Source organism: Nelumbo nucifera, chromosome 1 (assembly GCF_055504915.1).
Source record: "Nelumbo nucifera cultivar China Antique chromosome 1, China Antique-T2T, whole genome shotgun sequence".
In the NCBI taxonomy this organism is placed as follows: Eukaryota; Viridiplantae; Streptophyta; class Magnoliopsida; order Proteales; family Nelumbonaceae; genus Nelumbo; species Nelumbo nucifera.
Genome location: NC_142649.1, coordinates 162,003,561 through 162,024,565, shown reverse-complemented (window position 1 = coordinate 162,024,565; position 21,005 = coordinate 162,003,561). Strand labels below are relative to the sequence as shown.

The 21,005-nt window shown below is 39.0% G+C and overlaps 1 protein-coding gene across 1 annotated transcript in view; it reads left to right on the top strand.

Moving 5' to 3' along the window:
* Positions 1–17,643: 17,643 nt before the first annotated feature.
* Positions 17,644–21,005, top strand: part of LOC104610073 (AT hook motif DNA-binding family protein) — a 36,055-nt gene continuing 32,693 nt past the window's right edge. The window contains exon 1 of the mRNA XM_010276540.3: positions 17,644–18,161. Coding sequence (XP_010274842.1) covers positions 17,720–18,161 — 442 coding nt within the window. The 5' untranslated portion in view covers positions 17,644–17,719. The remainder of the gene's footprint in view (positions 18,162–21,005) is intronic.

Below are 21,005 nucleotides of genomic sequence, written 5' to 3'. Positions count from 1 at the left end.
ACTTCATTTACATCATTTCCGAACGTAGCCTTAGTGATTTTGTTTTAAAAAGTAAAATTCTAACCATTTTTACATCACATTTAAGTGCAAATAACATTTATAAAATATATTTTATATAATATTTATATAACCGCAACATATATAGAATATATATGTACCCTTTATTTTAGTGTATATATATATACACGACCAGGTTGGTTAGTTCGACCACATTCTATAATTAATGGGCATAGAGGCCATAATAGATTTGATGTGATGGATTTGACATTCCAATACCTAGATATTTCTTTTCTTACTTTGGCCTCTTATGCCTTTCCTACTCAATGACCTATATCTACTGTGTATATATATAGGGATCTGGATGCCTTTTATAGTTAAAAACTTAATGTTTATATAATCATTTTAACTGCAAAAAGGAGATAAATCTTATTTAAAGAATGTTAAGGTTTAGTAATATTACGATTCATGGAAAATTAATGGTTTAAAATATTGAAAACAGTGATACCAAAAAACATTGAAAATAAGAACAATGATTATTAACTACTTTGGATACGTGATTTTTTTCTTATCCAAAATATTGATACTTTCATTCATGTTCATGGTTGTTTTGGATTTTATAAGAAAATTAACCATAAATGTATAATCTTTCTCGTCTAACGAATTGGGGAGGGTCCAGATTGGAAATCAGATTCAGTTCTCACAAAATGGTGCCTAGACTTTGTTCACAGCCACTTGCAGCTATACATTGAAAATATCTCCTTATAAATAAGAATATACAAACATGAAAATATTAGTAATGCATGACTGTAAAAGGGTGTGAATACAATGTGAGAATGGTTTTGTGAGTATTGAATCTATGCTCTACATATTACGAGATTGTAGAGATGAAATGCTTAAAATTTATAAAACCCTCTCCTATCCAACCCACACCGTTGCCATCCTTAGCCAAGAATTTGGAGACTGTTGATGAGATGGGATAAATCGGGTTCAGTAATCCCATTTCATTCAGTTGGGTTGAAAGCTTGAAATGTCTTTTAATTGGGTTCCAGTTGAGCCAACCCCAAGCCGAATTCACATCTGCGTCCACAGCACATTTTTTAGGGTTGTAAGTCGGGCTGGGTTAGGTCGGGTTGAGGCCAACCCTAAGTTCTAAACCTTAATCCTAACCCAACCTGACCTTCAACTCGAATAACCCAGGCCCAACCCAACCTTCTTCCCATCCTTTAAAACCTTATAGAATTTCTCAATTTTAGATCTTAACTCAACTTTTACTACATAGATTAATCCTATGTTTCATTAGTATTTGTTTGCTGATGCTATTTTTTTGTTCTTTTAGTACAAAATTCAGAAAAACAAGTGTTAGAAATGACTATAGTTTATTATGAGTTATGACTTACGATAGATCTTTCTTGGTAGGCAAACAACATAGAGGAGATGAAGAACAAAATTTTCAAAAAACATAAAATAATGTTATTAAGGTTTTAGTCTTTCTAGTTAAGATTAAGTGAAGTGATTATCTTAAAAGAAATACATGATACTATGTGGTGGGGGCTATACAAATACCATGCATCTAAACAAATCAATGTATGTTATATATTACATATAACATATATTAATATATGACATGTACTATTGAGTCGGGTTCGGGTTGGGTTGGGTTGGCTAAGGGGTCAACCCTAACCTAACCCGAAGTAAAGTCGGGTTTATGAATTTCAACCCTAACCCTAACCCGAACATTAACGCGACCCAACTTTGGGTTGGGTTGGATCGGGTCGGGTCGGATTTGGGCCAACCCGGCCCAAATTGCAGCCTTAACATCTTCGCCATGTATTGAGAATATCTCTTGATAATAGTATCAGAACTGATGATGTCATCATCGGAAAATGTTCCTAATACACAGTAAGGATATGCTGTGGAACGTTGTGGGGCGCCCCCTTGTGGAGTGCACATCTGAACTCCCCTAAACCTGCTGAGATTTCTAGCTACATTCAAGTTTCAACACTGGACAACCCATTTATCCTACATACGACATAGCAGACATTACATGAGAGTATGAAACCTGGCACCTTTATATTTCTTATGTTGGTGGTGTTCTTTTCATGGAGTATATAATACTAGCTAGCTACCCATATGACATGTCTGTAGCTTCTTTTATTACTTGCAATCTGATTGAAAGAGTAGGGGTCCGGACTGAGAGAAATTAGGAGCCAAAGGAAAGAGAAAGATCTTGGGAATTCATATAAAAAACATAAGGATAGAGATGAAAAAGAGATTCACCCTAGAGCATGGCTACGATCCAATATTAATATGATATGCAAGGTTGATGTGGACTAAACAAGGCCAATCCACATGGCCTAGTATCACAAGATTTCTCCACATTCACAAGATTTCTCCATGTGGCATAAATGGATGGATGATCTGGCAAGTGGCAAGTATTTCTACTTGACTGCTTACAAAATTTTCTTTCTGTTAAATTAAATTTGACTCAAATTTAATTACTTTTTGAATTTTGAAATTCTTGTTGCCAACTTTTCATGCAATCCAAACTCCAAAGTGACGTCTGTTTGCGTGAAATGGCTTATGAGTTTGCAAAATGGGTTTCATACCGAAAGCCTAGAAAATGTTTGATGAAAAACCCCAAAAACTAGAACATGCTTTAATTGAGCTAATAAATTGAATTTAGAATCAATAAATTATTCAACACAGCTTGATCAAAGTTGAAACCCTCCCAAATGGGCTCATATTTTGGATCTCTCGAACATACGAGTTGAAAGTTGAAACTCAAGAAAGAATGCAGTGTTGGCTGATTTCACTTTGACTTGTGCACACAGCAGAATGAGAATGAAGCTCCAGTTGTTTTCTGTTTTGGCAATTCTGTGGAATCACTTAAGAAGGTCATTTACAAAAGAGCTCTCAACTATCTAATATAATGTGCTTGATCCTACAATACAAGGTGGGCCATGGATGTTATCAGGGTTGAGAATAATCAAGGGTCCTAGGCTAACTATGGTGGACACTAGGTTTGATTTGACGAGTAGTCACACTTTATCACACTTTACATCGCCCCTCATCCACTAACTTGAACTTTTGCACATATGACTTTGTTTGAAAAGTATTTTTTTTTCAATAAAATTAGGGTGCAATTCGGGTATTGATTTTCTGAAGTCTAAATGGCCCCAATCCTCAGACTGGATGCATCCAAAATTTGACAAATCTTTGACCCAAGCCCACCCAAGTCACATCCTTAAAATTAATATAAAACCCATTTCCCCCTTTCTCTTCCTTTTCCTCCTTTTAATTATTCTCTTCTCATTGGCAATTTGTTCAAATTGGGCCCAAGTTGGCCGGTCCAAGATTTAATAAACAGAACCATTCCATTCCTATACACGTACTTGTATGCTTGTGCATCCATGATCACATACCATTTGTTGACTAATGGCCCCCACATACCTCCATCGTACCCATCTCCTTTTTCCTATTTTTTCCCGCGTCTTAGGAATAAAGTAAAAGTGTAAAACTTTCCTATAAAAAATTCTATCTTACAAAGAAATGGAAAATGATTATCCAACCTTTGTAAAATCTCACCTCTCTAAATATGATTATTAAGGCCCTGTCTGGTGCATCTTTCCACGCGAGTTGTCGGCAATTTAGCTGTTGAAAGATTATGTCTTGAAAAGCACTCAGGATTTCTTACTTTTCCTACTCACTCTCCACCCGTCTTGAATTGGAGTCACACATCTCTATTATGAATTAAGAGATGTGTGGCTCCAATTCATGGCGGGTAGAGAGTGGATAGGAAAAATTTGTAGGAAATTTAGGCTCCTTGAAAAGATATAAGAAGTCCATTTTGGACAAAATTTGAGAAACTCCAATTGAAGTTTTTCAATTTTTTGTCTCATCTTTGTGTGAAAAAACGTCTGTTAACTATTAAGATCTTTATGTAAAAGCCTACTATATCTTTCGGTTCTAAGAGCTTCAAGAAAACCTTTAAAAAAAACTTGCCAAACTGTACCTAAATTATGTCCAACTTTGTACCCTATCAATCTCAAAGTTAGAAGTTCCAATCCAACAGTATGTGAAGACCCTCCTTGGCCTTATAAGTCATCTTTGATGACGTAAAATTTCCGTAGCGCATAGGACAAAAAATATGGGCAAAGCAAAATAACAAAAGGGTAAATTACAAAGACTCTCCCTATATTATAGGGTTAGTGACAAAGACCCTCCTATACTTTAATTTGCAATAAAGACCTCTGAACTTTAGTTGTTAGACAAAGACCTCCTTAGCCGTTAAGTCGGATGAAGAAAGCATTAAATTACCAAAAATACCTCTTTAAACTTTCTCTATTTTCTTTCTATTGTCATTTTCTCTTAAAACCTAACTACCCCCAAAATACCTTGATTGTCACCAGAAAAGAAGTGGATCAGATATGGGGACGTGTTCCCGATCTCTGATGATATTGTAGATAAAACCATTTTACCCAAAGATGCTACCACAATGCAATTTTGCAAAAAATGGGTGCTCGGAGAGACCCAAGGCGGTCCAATTGCTATGATGCAATCGACGACGACCCAAAACGAGAGAGCTGGTCTATTTAGTAAAGACAACTGTGACGTTGTGGGTATATGACATTATATGGTATGTCCTTACGTGGAGAGATCATAATATTTAAGATTGGTGTGCGAATATCAAAATATAAGCAATAAAACTTCCACTATTAAATAATGGGTATTTGTAGTTAATCGATCAAAAGCTATGAAGACAGTGATTAGAGTGTGATTGTGGAAGACACTGATATTCCTAGGAATAATATAATAACAGAGTTTGTTGTAGGACATGTTATGATAGTTTTTTGAAGTTAAACACTGACTGGTCATCACTGATTCATGTTTCCTTATAAGAATTCAAATCCTTCAACCACGGACATCTGACCAAAAGAAAATTTTCTGAATGCCATGAATCCCCAAGTGAAAAAACTCTAATTATTGAGAATATCAAGATGATTAGGAAAATGTTAGAAAAAAAGAACACAATTCCAATAGTGAATATGTTGGACAGTTTTTGTATGCCCTTAGCTCCAATCAGTTTTGATGTACTTTTGATATTTAATATAAATAAATGAAATACATGTTTGATTTATTTTGTGTGGTATACTTCTGTGTAAGACCCTAAAACTGGACACTTAATGAGACTTGTGTTACTTTTAAATGTACACAGCCGTTGGATAAGTCTGGGGAGATTTATCCTGTCAAGGTTGACACTGGTGTGCTGCAAACTATTGGAGTGGCTTGTCTCAGCCGCTAGGTGAGACCCAAGGCACATGCAGTGTAGGATTAATTGAACCCTTGAACCAAACCAGATTTTTAGTATTGCCCTGGACCTTGGAGATTGATGGGCAAAACTGGAAAGTTACACCTGACCCCTAAACCCGATTATGGTACTGCACTAGGTGTCGGATTGGGCTATCTTTGATATGCCAATCATTGAGATCCTTAGCGGGGGTCAAAACCTGGGTATGTTGGGACAGTCTGAGAATTCATCTGAGTGGATGATCATAGTGATGGGATCAGCCCCTTTGTCGGACAAAGGTAATGATCGGGGATGCACTCTCTCTGATGGAAACCAAACTGCCGGCAGTTGATTTCAATCGTTGGAATTTTGCTTTGCAAAATTTATATATATGATATATATTTAGTATGGTTTCAAAATTGTTTGCAAATGTTTTAATTCCCGAGATCCATATAAGTAGAGAGTGCAGCACTGTTCCTTGCAACCGAGGGAGAGGTCCTCTCTTGTCGGGCAGTGCTTGATCATTATGATGGGATGAGAGGTCCATCGTATGGACGCTCAAATCTTGCGGAATAAAGGGGCGAATTTCAAAAATTTTTCTCTCCCTTCAACTGGGAATCGCATTCCCTATTTAGAAAATCATATTTTCAAAGATCAATCTTGAACCATAAACTGAACCAAAAGTAATACGAAAAGATTATACCTGATACGGAGAAATAATATCTCCCAATGAATGTGTTCACGCCTAAGGAAGGATCCAAAAACTGCTCCCACTGAAGATGGGACAGTGTAGGATGGAGCAGAATCAGTAGTATTCTTCTCCAAGAATTCTGTCATTTGCAAGAAATAACAGGATGGCACGTGAGCACAACTTCCTATCTATTCTTTCTCAAAGAATTGATGTCAAGATCGAATCTTGACTTCTCTCACAATTGGAGATCGAACTGGCAAACAGGGCGGCAAGAAAGAATTCTATAGGGTTGCTTAATTCTTTTTTCTATGTTTTTCAGCACACAAGAGAATGTGAATAATCTCTATTATATTAGTTGCCGCCCCCTCCTTAATTGTAACCCCAAAGGATCAGCTCCTAATCCAATTAGGAGTTGTTGATCCAAATCTTATTTGGATCAAAACATCTCTTTAGGTGATAAGGATTAACCCCTATCTTATCTGCAGATTAGATTAGCTTTCTCCTAATCTCATTAGGAGGTTTCTAGATCTGAATCACATTCAGATCTGGACTCTCTGAGTGGATAGGGTCTTGACCCTATCCTATCTGCTAATCCATCTCAGAATTCACCCCCATATTTAACTAATTAAATAGCCCAGTTCGAAATGGGCTTTAGACCCATTAAGCTTATGTGCTCACTTAACCTTCCTAACTGCTACCCAGTTGGGCTTCCTTGTATGGCGTGGGACCCAAACATTGATCTATACATCAGCCACATGGGTTCGGCCCAGCCTTTGTTACAAGGCCTGGCCGAATACACTGTTATGGATAGTGCACCCCCTGAAACCCATCAAATGGGCTCTATGAGCCCAACACTTACCCTAAGTAGTCCCTGGGCCAAGCCACCTTGTAACACCCAAGGACTGTGGGTAGATGCAAGATTAACCCATCAGGTATTATCCTCAATGGTCTTACACTTAACCTCTCAGCCCGTAATGTTCATCCACTGCCCGACAAGAGATGACCTCTCCCTTGGCTGCAAGGAACAGTGTCGCACTCCCTACTTATATGGATCTCGGGAATTAAAACCTTTTGCAAACCTTTTAGAAACCATAATATATATACTTTTATATCTCATATAAAATATACTTTGCAAAACAAATCTCAACGATTGAAATCGGTTGCCGACAGTCTTGGTTTCCATCAGTGAGATTGCATCCCTGATCATTACCTTTGTCCGACAAAGGGGTTGATCCTGTCACTATGATCACCCACTCAGATGAATTCTCAAACTGTCTCAACATACCCAGGTTTTGACCCCCGCTAAGGATCTCACTGATTGGTACATCAAAGACAGCCCAATCCGACACCTAGTGCAGTATCATAATCGAATCTAGGGGTCGGGTGTAACTTTCCAGTTTTTCCCATCAATCTCCAAGGTCCAGGGCAATACTGGAAATCTGGTACAGTTCAAAGATTCAATTAATCCTACACTGTATGCACCTAGGGTCTCATCCTAGCAGCTGAGACAGGCCACCCCAACCGACTCGGTGGCACAACAGTGTCAGCCTTATCAGGATAGGTCTCCCCAGACCGACCCACTGGTTGTGAACATTCTAAACTAACACGAGTCTCATTAAGTGTCCAATTTAAGGGTATTACACAGAAACATACCAAGGGAACATGAATCAAATATGTACTTTTATTCATTTACAATAAACTCATAAAGTACATCATTCTGATTGAAGCTAAGGGCATACAAAACTGTCTAACAGCTCCCACTTGCACTTAGGTCCAATCAGGTACAAGCCAGAGTCTCATGCTTTCCACGTGTTTCTCAAACACTTTCTGTGATAGTGGCTTAGTCAATGGGTCTACCACATTCTCCGCTGATGCTACCTCTTAACATCATCATCCCGTAGGTCCAGTGTTGTCATACAACAGTGGAATGGGTGATGTGCTGAATTCCAAATTCATGAATGAACACCTTCATTCATAAGGCAGCCTCACTTACGACAATGCGCTCGGATTGGGTTGTGGACTGTTAATTTGCTACTCAGGACCCTTGTTTGCTGACATTCAGGAAATAGCACACGATCCTATCGTGAAAACATATCTAGATGTAGACTTTCTATCATCTAGATCCGACTGGAAATCGACATCTGTATACCCTTGGATCTGTAGTGAGCTACCGTTGAATATTAGACAAAACTCTTTTGTCCTTCGTAGGTACTTAAGTATGTTTTTTCACAACAGTCCAGTGCTCCCGCCTTGAGTTGGCTTGGAATCTGCTTACCACACTCACTGCCAGAGCAATGTCAGGACGAGTGTACAGCATGGCATACATGATGCTCTCTACGGCTGAGGCATAGGGAACGTCTTTCATGCCCTCAATCTCCTCAGAGGTCTTAGGAGACATCTTCTTGGAGAGAGTGACTCCGTGCCTGAAAGGAACATTTCCTTTCTTGGAGTTCTCCATGCTGTATCTTTTGACTATTTTGTCAATGTAAGCAGATTGGGATAATCCTATTATCAGCTTCGATCTATCTCTATAGAGTCGAACACCTAGTATATAGGAGGCTTCTCCAAGATCTTTCATGGAGAATTGCTGTGAAAGCCATACTTTCACTGTACTTAATATTCCTACATCATTCCCAATGAGTAGAATGTCATCTACACACAGAACCAAGAAGGTAACCTTATCTCCACTATACTTCCTGTAGACATAGGGTTCATCCGGATTTTGCTCGAAGTCAAACGATTTGACAACAGAGTCAAAACGGATGTTCCAACTTCTAGAAGCTTGCTTAAGTCCATAAATGGATCTGTTAAGTTAACATACCATGTTTTCCTGACCTACAGCAATGAAGCCTTGCGGCTGCTACATATAGATATCTTCAGTAAGATCTCCATTCAGGAATGCAGTTTTGACATCCATCTGCCAAATCTCATAATCATGGTATGATGCTACAGCTAGCAGGATCCTAATGGATTTAAGCATGGCCACAGGCGAAAAGGTTTCCTCATAGTCGATGCCCTCTTTCTGAGTGTACCCATTCGCCACTAGACGAGCTTTGAAGGTCTCAACCCTACCATCGAGGCCTTTCTTCCTCTTGTAAATCCATTTGCAACCGATTGCTTTTACCCCGGAGGGCGGATCTACCAGAGTCCAGACTCCATTGGTCTCCATTGAGTTCATCTCTGCTCTCATGGCCTTCACCCACTTCTAAGAATCTATGTCTAACATAGCTTCCGTGTAAGTCACGGGATCCTCCTCACTAGTCAAGGTTTCCACCAGGTAACTATCCTGGTCATAACCATAACGGACTGGTGGCCTAGATACTCGAGTGGATCTTCTAGGTTGGTCACTACCTGGAACTTGTGGGACATCTCCCACTGCTCCTGAGCCCTCCTCATCAAGAACTATTTCCTGACGATGGGTGTCTAGGATATAATCGGTTTCCAAGAACTGTGCATTTCGGCTGTAGAACACCTTCTGCTCACTTGGGTCATAGAATAGGTAACCCATAGAGCCTTTTGGGTAGCCTACAAATAGGCAACGACTGGCTTTGGATTCCAACTTGTCTGCACTTGTTCTTTTAACATGTGCTGGACAACCCCAAATCTTCAAGTGTTTGACACTTGGTTTCTTTCTGGTCCAAAGTTCATATGGAGTGTTCGGAACCGATTTGGTTGGAACCCGATTCAACACGTAAATCGCAGTCTCTAATGCGTAACCCCAAAAGGATGTGGGTAATTCTAAGTGTATGAGAAGTGACCGGACCATATCCAATAAGGTCCTATTCCTCCTCTCTGAAACACCGTTAAGTTGTGGTGTATCAGGAGAAGCTAACTGTGATACTATCCCATTGTCCTTCAAGTAGTCACTGAATTCGTCAAAGAGATACTCGCCACCTCGATCTGATCAAAGGGCTTTAATTTCTCTCCCTAACTGTTTCTCAACCTCTTGTCTAAACTCTTTGAACTTTTCAAAAGATTCAGACTTGTGTCTCATTAGGTACACACAACCATATCGTGAAAAATCATCGGTGAAGGTGATGAAGTACACGTGTTGATTCCGTGTCCTAACACTCAGGGGACCACATACATCAGTATGTATAAGGTCAAGTGTGCCTGTACATCTTTCAGGCTTACCGTTAAATAGTCGTTTCGTAATCTTGCCTTGCAGGCAAGGCTCACAAGTGGGAAGATCTTCTACAGTTAGAAAATCCAAAAGACCATCATTTACTAGCCTTGTGATTCGGTCAACACCGATGTGGCCAAGTCGGTAATGCCACAGACACGTGGGATTAACTGTATCACGGGCTCTCTTATTGGAGATTTCAGCCAACGTAATTTCGGTTATGTTAGTTTCTAGAGAAGGATGTAGAACATAGAGACCGTTCTCCAGTTCCCCGTATGCGATGAATCTGTTATTTCTTTTAATAGTAATCGTATTACTAAATCAGACAGAATAACCATCTACACACAGTTTTGAGACAGAAATCAAATTTCTCCTTAAATTTTGTACATAAAGACAATCTTTTACTACAATTGTTCATTCTCTAAAAAATAACTCCACGGTTCCCATGGCCGCGGTTGCAACAGTTGCAGTAGTCCCCAAGTAGAGCGTGACTTCTCCTTCACTCAGCTTTCTGCTTACCTTGAACCTCTGCAGTGAGTTACACGCATGAGTTGAAGCCCCGGAGTCAATACACCAGGACGCAGAAACTACCAATAAGTTGGTTTCTATAACACAAGTTTCGAGATTACCTTTCTTGGATTCCAAATAGGCAGGATAGTTCCTTTTCCAATGGCCGGTCTTCTTGCAAAAATGACAGGCATCTGATGCCTTGTCCTTCTTCTTTTGAGGCTTTCTCTTTGCCTTCCTTTCTTGCCCAATTTGCCAGTTTCAACAAGCATGGCAATGGGCTCATCCTTTTTAATCAATTCTTCGGCCCTCTACAACATATTGCTGAGTTCCTGCAAGCTGACGTTCAGCTTGATCATGTTGTAGTTTATGATGAATGGATTAAAGAATTGAGGCAGAGAGTTGAGAATAACATCAATCTATATTACCAGATCCAGCCCGAATCCAAGAGCCTCCAGTTCGTTGATATAGCCCATCATCCGGAGACAATGGTCGTGAACTTGTTGGCCCTTGGACATCTGCGCGGTCATGAACTGTTTCAAGACCTTCTGCCGAGTAGAACGATTCTGCTCTTCGTACATTGTCTTCAGACTGTCCAATACGTCCTTAGCAAGTTCGATATGATCGAACTGCCTCTGAATTGGATTGTCCAAAGAGGCAATGATATAGTAGTGGGCAAGGGAGTTTTTCTCCTCCCATTCTTGGTATTCTCTTCTCCGAGCCTCAGAAGCCCTATCTCCCGGACGATCCGGGGTAGGATTCTTGGCTACCTTATCCAACTTTTCAGAAGTTAAGACCAACATAAGGTTCTTGTACCAGTCGGCATAGTTTGGGCCCTTCAGCTTGTTGTCATCAAGCAGCTTTGCAAATTGTCCGTTTGCCATTTTATAATGAAAGAGCAAGCGTCATTCCACAACCTAATTTGATTCATGTTCATTACATAGATATGGATTTTAATCTACGTTCCATTTCCATTTATTCATCTCAGAGATTTCCTTCCTTTCTCAGTGATGGAGACTGCGAGTTGTCTCTGGAAATGTGGGAAATCACATAGGGTGCATGGAGCCAACTGTTTCAGCTGCATAACCCCACCACCTTTTTGTGAAGAATCATATCCACTCATCATATGAGTTTTCCCTTTGGCCTCTATCAGACAAGGTTCAGAGCCGTTTTCAAGTAAACCTTTCTATCCAGTGGGTGCTTACCCATCATATTCGTGAACGCCAAGGTACCGTGAGAGAGTTCCCATTTTCTGGTGAAGCCCCTCCCACATCGGTCTATGATGCCCCTATCATCTTATGAAACACTTAGACAAGCCCAACAGCAAATGGATAGCCCATTTTCTGGTGTGTTTCCTCATTACTGAAGGACCCATCCTCATGCTAATGATGAAAGGCCTTTAGAGAGTTCATCATATGAATCTCCCTATCATATGCCCTCATATTAGCTAGAGGGAACAGTCAATTACGCCCTAGTTTGATCTAGGTCAAACCAAAGTGGCTCCTACTGACTTTCATAAAGCCAGATTTCGGTGGGCCTAAATCGACTAGGGTTCCGCACGTAACCTCTCCATGAGGTGTGGGGCCCACCACTGAGGGAGGTCATCCAATGACCAAAAGGAACACCATGGCAATGATGTGCATTCAGCCATGGTGTGCGCAAGAGCCACTGTCGATTGAGCATGGTACGTAGCACATCACACATCCAAACATTTCATGCATGAATAAATTGATCCAATCAATTAATTATCTATAAAGCCCATTTGAAGCCCATTTTAAATCCATAATATTAACCATTAATATTATCTAGGTATATGGGCTGAATTAGGGTTAAATGGTTCGGCCCATATAGCTTTAAGAGTTAAGTGGGCTTTTAGCAGTTTTAACTATTTAAAACTGGGCCTTTACAGGTTGAGCCGAATTAACCATTTAATTAAACATCAATCCTCAGGACCATTGGTGGGAAAATTAGGGCTGACTTTCAGCCTTGATTAAACCCTAGATTCGGTCCAAACAATTTGAACCAATCTTGGTTCGAATGGGTCTAGGGTTTGATCTTTAATTAAATCTTTAATTCAAGAAAATAATCTAAAATTAAATACTTATAAAAGAAAAACAAGAATCAGTCAAACAGGGCTATTCGCACAATCCTTCCTACAAAACAGAGATTAGATCACAGGTTGCAGTTTCACAAACTGCAAATCGCAGATAGCAATTCTCCCATCTGCGAAATCTCTTCCTCTGCGAGTTCTCCTTTTCTGCGCCGCCATCTTCGATCCAAAATAAAATAAATAGAAATCCTAATTTCTATTAATAATTACAACAGATCGAATACTTATACATTCAGTCTAAAAAATAAAAAAAAAATTATTTTACAGACCAAATGTAACAAAATAACCTATAATAAGCAAAATCGTAAGTTCCCTGCGCAAATCAAGATTTCGATCTCCTCTTGTATGAACAGCCCACAAATCAAGAAAATCATAAAGAATAATTCTAAACAATAATCAGATTTATATAAAATTAATTTCGGATTATTCGCCCATTAATTTTGGGAACAAATTTCCCGAAACCCATATCTGCGCAAATCGGGTAGAACGCCTTCTGCCCATTTGCGCAGGTTCAGATATGAAACAAATTGGTTCAAGATTTGAACCTTGGCTCTGATACCACTGATGGGATGAGAGATCCATCGTATGGACGCCCAAATCTTGCAGAATAAAGGGGCGAATTTCAAAAATTTTTCTCTCCCTTCAACTGGGAATCGCATTCCCTATTTAGAAAATCATATTTTCAAGGATCAATCTTGAACCATAAACTGAAGCAGATCTGAACCAAAAGTAATAGGAAAAGATTATACCTGATACGGAGAAGTAATATCTCCCAACGAAGGTGTTCACGCCCAAGGAAGGATCCAAAGACTGCTTCCACTGAAGATGACGTAGTGCAGGATGGAGCAGAATCAGCAGTATTCTTCTCTAAGAATTCTGTCATTCGCAAAAAACAACAGGATGGCATGTGAGCACAACTTCCTATCTATTCTTTCTCAAAGAATTGATGTTAAGATCGAATCATGACTTCTCCCACAATTGGAGATCAAACTGGCAAACAGGGCGGCAAGAACAAAGAGGCGGCAAGAAAGAATTCTGCAGGGTTGCTTAATTCTTTCTTCTGTGTTTTTCAGCACACAAGAGAATGTGAATAATCTCTATTATTTTAGTTGCCGCCCCCTCCTTAATTGTAACCCCAAAGGATCAGCTCCTAATCCAATTAGGAGTTGCTGATCCAAATCTTATTTGGATCAAAACATCTCTTTAGGTGATAAGGATTAACCCCTATCTTATCTGCAAATTAGATTAGCTTTCTCCTAATCTCATTAGGAGGTTTCTAAATCTGAATCACATTCAGATCTGGACTCTCTGAGTGGATAGGGTCAAGACCCTATCCTATCTGCTAATCCATCTCAGAATTCACCCCCATATTTATCTAATTAAATAGCCCAGTTCGAAATGGGCTTTAGACCCATTAAGCTTATGTGCTCGCTTAACCTTCCTAACTACTGCCCAGTTGGGCTTCCTTGTATGGCGTGGGACCCAAGCATTGATCTACACATCAGCCATATGGGTTCGGCCCAGCCTTTGTTACATGGCCTGGCTGAATACACTGTTATGGACAGTGCACCCCCTGAAACGCATCAAATGGGCTCTATGGGCCCAACACTTACCCTAAGTGGTCATTGGGCCAAGCCACTTTGTAACACCTAGGGACTGTGGGCAGATGCAAGATTAACCCATCAGGTATTATCCTCAATGGTCTTACACTTAATCTCTCAACCCGTAATGATCATACACTGCCCGACAAGAGATGACCTCTCCCTTGGCTGCAATGAACAGTGTCGCACTCTCTACTTATATGGATCCTGGGAATTAAAACCTTTTGCAAACCTTTTAGAAACCATAATATATATACTTTTATATCTCATATAAAATATACTTTGCAAAACAAATCTCAACGATTGAAATCGGTTGCCGGCAGTCTTGGATTCCATCAGTGAGAGTGCATCCCCGATCATTACCTTTGTCCGACAAAGGGGCTGATCCTGTCACTATGATCACCCACTCAGATGAATTCTCAGACTGTCCCAACATACCCAGGTTTTGACCCCCGCTAAGGATCTCACTGATTGGTACATCAAAGACAGCCCAATCCGACACCTAGTGCAGTATCATAATCGAATCTAGGGGTCGGGTGTAACTTTCCAGTTTTGCCCATCAATCTCCAAGGTCCAGGGCAGTACTGGAAATCTGGTCTAGTTCAAAGATTCAATTAATCCTACACTGTATGCACCTAGGGTCTCACCCTGGCAGCTGAGACAGGCCACCCCAACCGACTTGGTGGCACAACAGTATCAGCCTTATCAGGATAGGTCTCCCAGACCGACCCACTGGCTGTGAACATTGTAAACTAACACGAGTCTCATTAAGTGTCCAGTTTAAGGGTATTACACAGAAACATACCAAGAGAACATGAATCAAATATGTATTTTAATTCATTTACAATAGTCATAAAGTACATTATTCTGATTGAAGCTAAGGGCATACAAAACTGTCTAACAGTGGGCTGAGAGGTTAAGTGTAAGGCTATTTGTCATAACACCTGATGGGCTAATATTGCACCTGCCCACAGTCCTTGGGTTTTTATAAGATGGTTTGGCCCAAGGACCACTTAGTGTAAGTGTTGGGCCCATTGGGTCCATATGATGGGTTCAGGGGGTTTATTGGGCTCTCTAGTGAATTCGGCCAGGCCTTGTAACAGAGGCTGGGCCGAACCCATGTGGCTGGTGTGTAGATCAATGCTTGGGTCCCACGTCATATAAAGAAGCCCAACTGGGCAGAAGTTTGGAAGACTTTTGAGCACATAACCTTATTGGGCCTAAAGCCCATTTCGAACTGGGCTGATTTGATCAGTCATTAATAAGGGGCGAATTTGAGATTAGGATAGGCCCAAAAGCTTATCTAATCTATAGATAGGATTAAGAAGAGTCCTAATCCAAATACTGATTTGGATAAGGGGGCAACTCTCGATATGATCAGAAAATCCTTTCTTAATCATGAAGCAATTGGAGGAAACCCTAATCGAATTACATGAATTCGAACTCTAGGGAGACATAACACACTCTGCAGTTTTGTGAGATAGGATCTCAGAAACCCTAGAGAAAAGAAAAGCAGTTCGCCATCTATTTCTCTAGTTTCCTCCAGTTGCAGCCGCCATCCATCTGTCACAGTTCGTTTTCTCTGTCAGAGAAAGATCAAGAATAGTTCTTGATATCAGTCTTTGTTGAAAGGCTGATTCGGTTTGGTGCTCATTATCATCCAAAGGATTCTTATGAAGGATTCAGTGTATAGGACGCACCTGCTGGTTCTGTTCCACAGTTGCTGTGTCATTTTCAGTAGGAGCATATCTTGGTTTCTTCTTTGGGCATGAACACCAACTTTGGGAGAAATCTTTTTCTCTGGATCAGGTATAATTACTCCCTTCACTTTTGGTTCAGATCTGATTCGGTTCTGCTTCAAGTAGGATCCTTGAATCTTGATTCTAAAATTAGGGAATGTGATTTCCAGTTGAAAGGTAGGTAGAAAATTTTTGAAATTCGCCCACCCATTCTGCAACTGTTTTGGCGTCCATCATCAGATGGATTCTACCATCCCTTTCAGAATAATCAATCCCCGTTTAATCTTCAATCTTAAATAGATTATTTGCTAAGTTCCTGTTAATTTTTTTGGACCCTCGCTACATTGTATGAAAAATTATAAAAGAAAAAAAAATGATTAATTAATCGAACAAAATCGAGAGGGACTCCCGAAATTAGCACAACATAGTTCATACCACCCTAGAGATTTTGATCGAGTTCTCAAATTCTATCTTCCAACGTTTTCCTTGTTTTTGAGTCTTTTTTCTTCCACCTGAAAGAACTTTTGATAATCATCACTACAACTTGTCCAAACATGAGAAATTCCACCAAATCCAAACAAAGACAAATTTCATTTCAACTAAGCGTCTAAGCCATCTTTACCCGAGTAGGATAGGGAGAATAAGAAAAACCATATTTTCCCTTTTTTTGTAATTCATTTAATCAGGGGATGGATGGAGGCTTTATGGGGCTCATACTGGTTGTATTTCTAACCAGAGCAGTGGCTATAAAAAGACAAGTCATCAAAAAATGGATTTTCGTGGGGAGGGATCAGTACAGTTACCCGATATTCCAAGTAGTGACTCAAGATAGACTTAGGAAAGGGCATGGCATTCTTGCAAAATGAAGCTGGTGGTGACTAGTGTTTGCGGCAATTCTAGGTTGTGTTGGTGATGGGGAAAGGTTGTGAGCCGGTTGTTTTTATTGTTGTATTTAATTTTGAAAATGAAAGATGGGTTTTCGGTGAGGACAAAAGAAAGAGGAGGTGGATCTTATAAGCGCTAAGTTGTTGAGTGTTAAAAAGATAAGATGATTTTATAAATTAAAGAAAAAGGTAAAATAAATTAGAGAAGGGTAGTTTGGATATTTATAAAACTTTAAATAGTAAGGTGAGAATCTTTTTCAAAGATAACTGACGGAATACTAACGGAAAGGGGTCTTTGTCTAATGGCTAAAATTTAGGGCGGCCTTTGTTGTAAATTAAAGTATAGGGGTCATTGTCACTCACCCCATAAAACAAGGGGGTCTTTCTAAAAAAGTGAAAATCACATATTTCAAAGCAACATGTGATATTCCCGTAATAAATTAATAATATTGTACTGAATATATTGCTACGAGCATCAAGTAAATCTTTGCCATCCTTTAGTGGGTCTTGCTGTGGACCCTACTTGAGAATTGGAATTATTTTAATGATGGTGTGATCTTTAACCATCCCATTAACCATCTAATCACGAGATTAGTTAGGTGGGTCCACAGTGGAACGGTCTGGATCGATCATTCGATTTTTCTGTACACATGTGAGCGCTGATATACTATTCTCAACCATCACCAAAAAAATCCAAAACAGAAAGGAAATGAAAAACACACAATCGAGTATCCAAATCCTACATCTCTCCTTACTCTCTCTCTCTCTCTCTCTCTCATGGAGGGGAACGAAAGCGGCCTGAGCTCATACTACCTCCATCACCAGCAGCAGCATCTTCCCCACCACCACAGCGCCACGACCACCACAAGCACCCCGACTTCCGCCTCCACCAACGGAATATTTGCCAACCCACATCACCCAAACGCGTCGTCCGGCCACTACTCGTCGTCTGAGGGTGGGACTCCCTTCGTTTTCCCTCCACATTCGGTGACCGGAAGAGCCCCCCTTGCTGCTTCCGCTCCACCCGAGACAGTTCGCCGGAAGAGAGGTAGACCGAGGAAGTACGGTACGTCCGAGGCACCTGCGAATGCCACGGCCTCATCCTCTGTGTCTTCTGCAAAGAAAGTTACTTCACCTTCGTCGTTTCTTCTGTCAAAGAAGGAGCAGTCGTCGGGTTCTTCTTCGTTGTCTTCTAAGAAAGCCCAGTTGGCTGCGCTTGGTGAGTTGCAGAAACCCTTTTATTGCTGTTCCTTGATTTTTACCCAATTCCATGGAATTGGTTATAATCTTGATTAGTTGTTTTGCTTGCATGTATCAAGTAAAGATGCATGGTGTGTCTTCTGTATGCATTATATGTTTTAGTGTTTTTCATTGTACATCTGTGTCAATAATCTACTCATTTCTGTCTAATCTTCTGAAATGGGTGATTGGTATGAGTTTGAGTTTACATGAACAATGGCATGTAGGTGAAAATAAACTATGTGTGTTGAATATTTCTGCTACTTGGTTAGAGAATGGTTAGGCCCAATTCTGGGCGGCTTTTGGTCTGTCTTACTCCAGTTATCAAATTGAAGAAAAGGCCAAATTCTTGAGCTCAGGTCCTTCTAAGTCAGTCTTGATTTCATGGAGGTTTTGGGCAATTATAGGCTTTTGTTTGTCAGTGGGGAAGATGCCCATGCTTCTTTTTCTTTTCTCTACTTTTACACTACACATACAGACGCATATATGCATGTACAAGTATATGCACATTGATTTTTCTTTAATTTCATTAAAAGGAAGCCTTTATATAAACAATTCCATAAGTAGAAAAATAAGGATAATAATGAATCTATGAAGCTTTAATTTGAACTTAATTGAGGATTAAAACTTCACTAGAATGTTCAGACTTCTATGTTTTGTTCTGATTTAAAGGATAAATAGAACGAAATTTACATCAGATGTAAAACTCCTATAATTTTTTGGTATGAAATAGGATATCAGTCAGTAAATATAGATAGATGGAAGAAACAGGAAAGTTGAGATTGAAATGGAGGAGAAATTGAAAGAATAAGAAACAATGGGAAATTATCGAAAGAGACAAAATGACTTTTTAGTTTTTATTTTAGATGTTTAATATTTTCTTTAAGTTTCAAACTAAAATCTGATATTATTTTTTTCCATTTCTGAAATTGAAATTTAAATCGTTGAAAGTTTTTGGTATATAGGATAGATGTGGATATTTAGACCAGTTCCTATCTGATTTAGTTTTATGGAAATATGTTCCATTTTTCTTAATGATGAGTTGGAAACTAGGCACATATTCTTTACACAACACAAACGTTTTGATTTCTTCTTGTTGTTGTTGTTAATTACGGGTTTACCCAATAGATATACATATAAGATATTAATCAAATGTCGAGGACATAGTTTTCTTTTATGTGGTTTGTCTGACACAAGTTCTAAAATCCTATATACTGCAAATATAATTCCTTTGTTTATTGATCTCTTTGATCTCATAACTGTGCTTCCTATATGTAAGAAAAAAGATTATTCTGTTTTAAAGAAAATGAAGCAAATTCCAATCTCATTTTACTTATCAAAAAAAAAAAAAATCCAATCTAATTTTCACATAAAACTCTTTGATCTCATAACTGTGCTTCCTAGATGTAAGAAAAAACAGTATTCTGTTTTAAAGAAAAAACATGAAGCAAATTCCAATCTCATTTTACTTATCAAAAAAAAAAATCTAATTTTCAAATAAAACTACAATCTGCAATTACTGATAAAAACAAAACTACAACATGCAATTATATTTGATCACACTGCCTTCTACCAAGAGCTCCATAAAAATATGTAGTATCAATTGCACTCGAGGTCTTCTCACCACATCTTATTTCAATGGATATCAAGGCGTTCAAACTTTCTTTTGATCATTCATATATCCATGAAGATTTTATTAATTATGAAAAGAACAGCATACTTCATCAATTCGCACCACCACCACCACCACTAACAACAACAACAACAGAAGAAGAAATACATATAAGCATATATTGATATAACCATTATGTTCCTTCGGCTTCCCTTTTTTACATTTACCTAATCCCTCAATCTACCATTGTAGGCAACAAGAGTGCATTAGGTTGCATTTGATAAGAGTGCAAATGCTGAACTGAAGCAAATTTGTACTCCGGTTCGGTTTTGCAGGCATATGGTAAGAATATATTTTTTGTAATGAAAATGACAGCAAATTTGTTTTTTCTGACATGTTTGCATTCAAAATGGGAGCAAAGCTTGCTTCCATAAGTTGGTTATTGTAAAAGGGACAGATTCCAGTCTTGAAATTTGTGTTTGTACCCACCACAACCATGTATATTTGGAAAGAATGCAGAATTTATCAATGCAAAACCAAACCAAGTTTGCATTTTCATGAACTGTACATATTGGTATTTGCACTGTACATATTTGCATTTGCACTCTTACCAAATGAAGCCTTAGCTTATTAAGCATTGTCATTTCCATGCTTCATCTACCTAACCATCACCTGTGAATCTCCTTCCACTTAATTTAGATGGCTGTAAATCTGAGACATGCCAAAAGCCATGTAGTGAGTAGTTGTAATGGAATAACTCATTCCAGTAGGTCCAGAATGAACTAATATGGTCACCGTTTTTTGTCTTGGAAGACCCTACATGTGTCTGAATTACCATGGTACCCCAAACAGTATCCATCAAGGCCTTCTAACATCTTTGTTGATACATCAATAAAAAATGAGGTTTCTATATATGAGAGTTATTTTGGGTAGCTACTTTATATTCTTTTGATCTTTTTGAATTATTTTTCAGCTTTTTGGCACGTTTTTGGTTATTGGCTGTATTTTTTTCTTGCTTTCCTATTCTTAATAAATTTTATAATTATTTGCTAAAAATCTGGGTAGTATATTATAGGTTCTTTAAAAGTGTCAATTTACAGGCTTGAACACCTGAGCTATTGATCTTTGACCTTTATTTGTTGTGCAAGTAATATATACTGTGCCTTCATCTTTCTTAAATCAACATGCCATATTTTGTTTTTTGACACATGA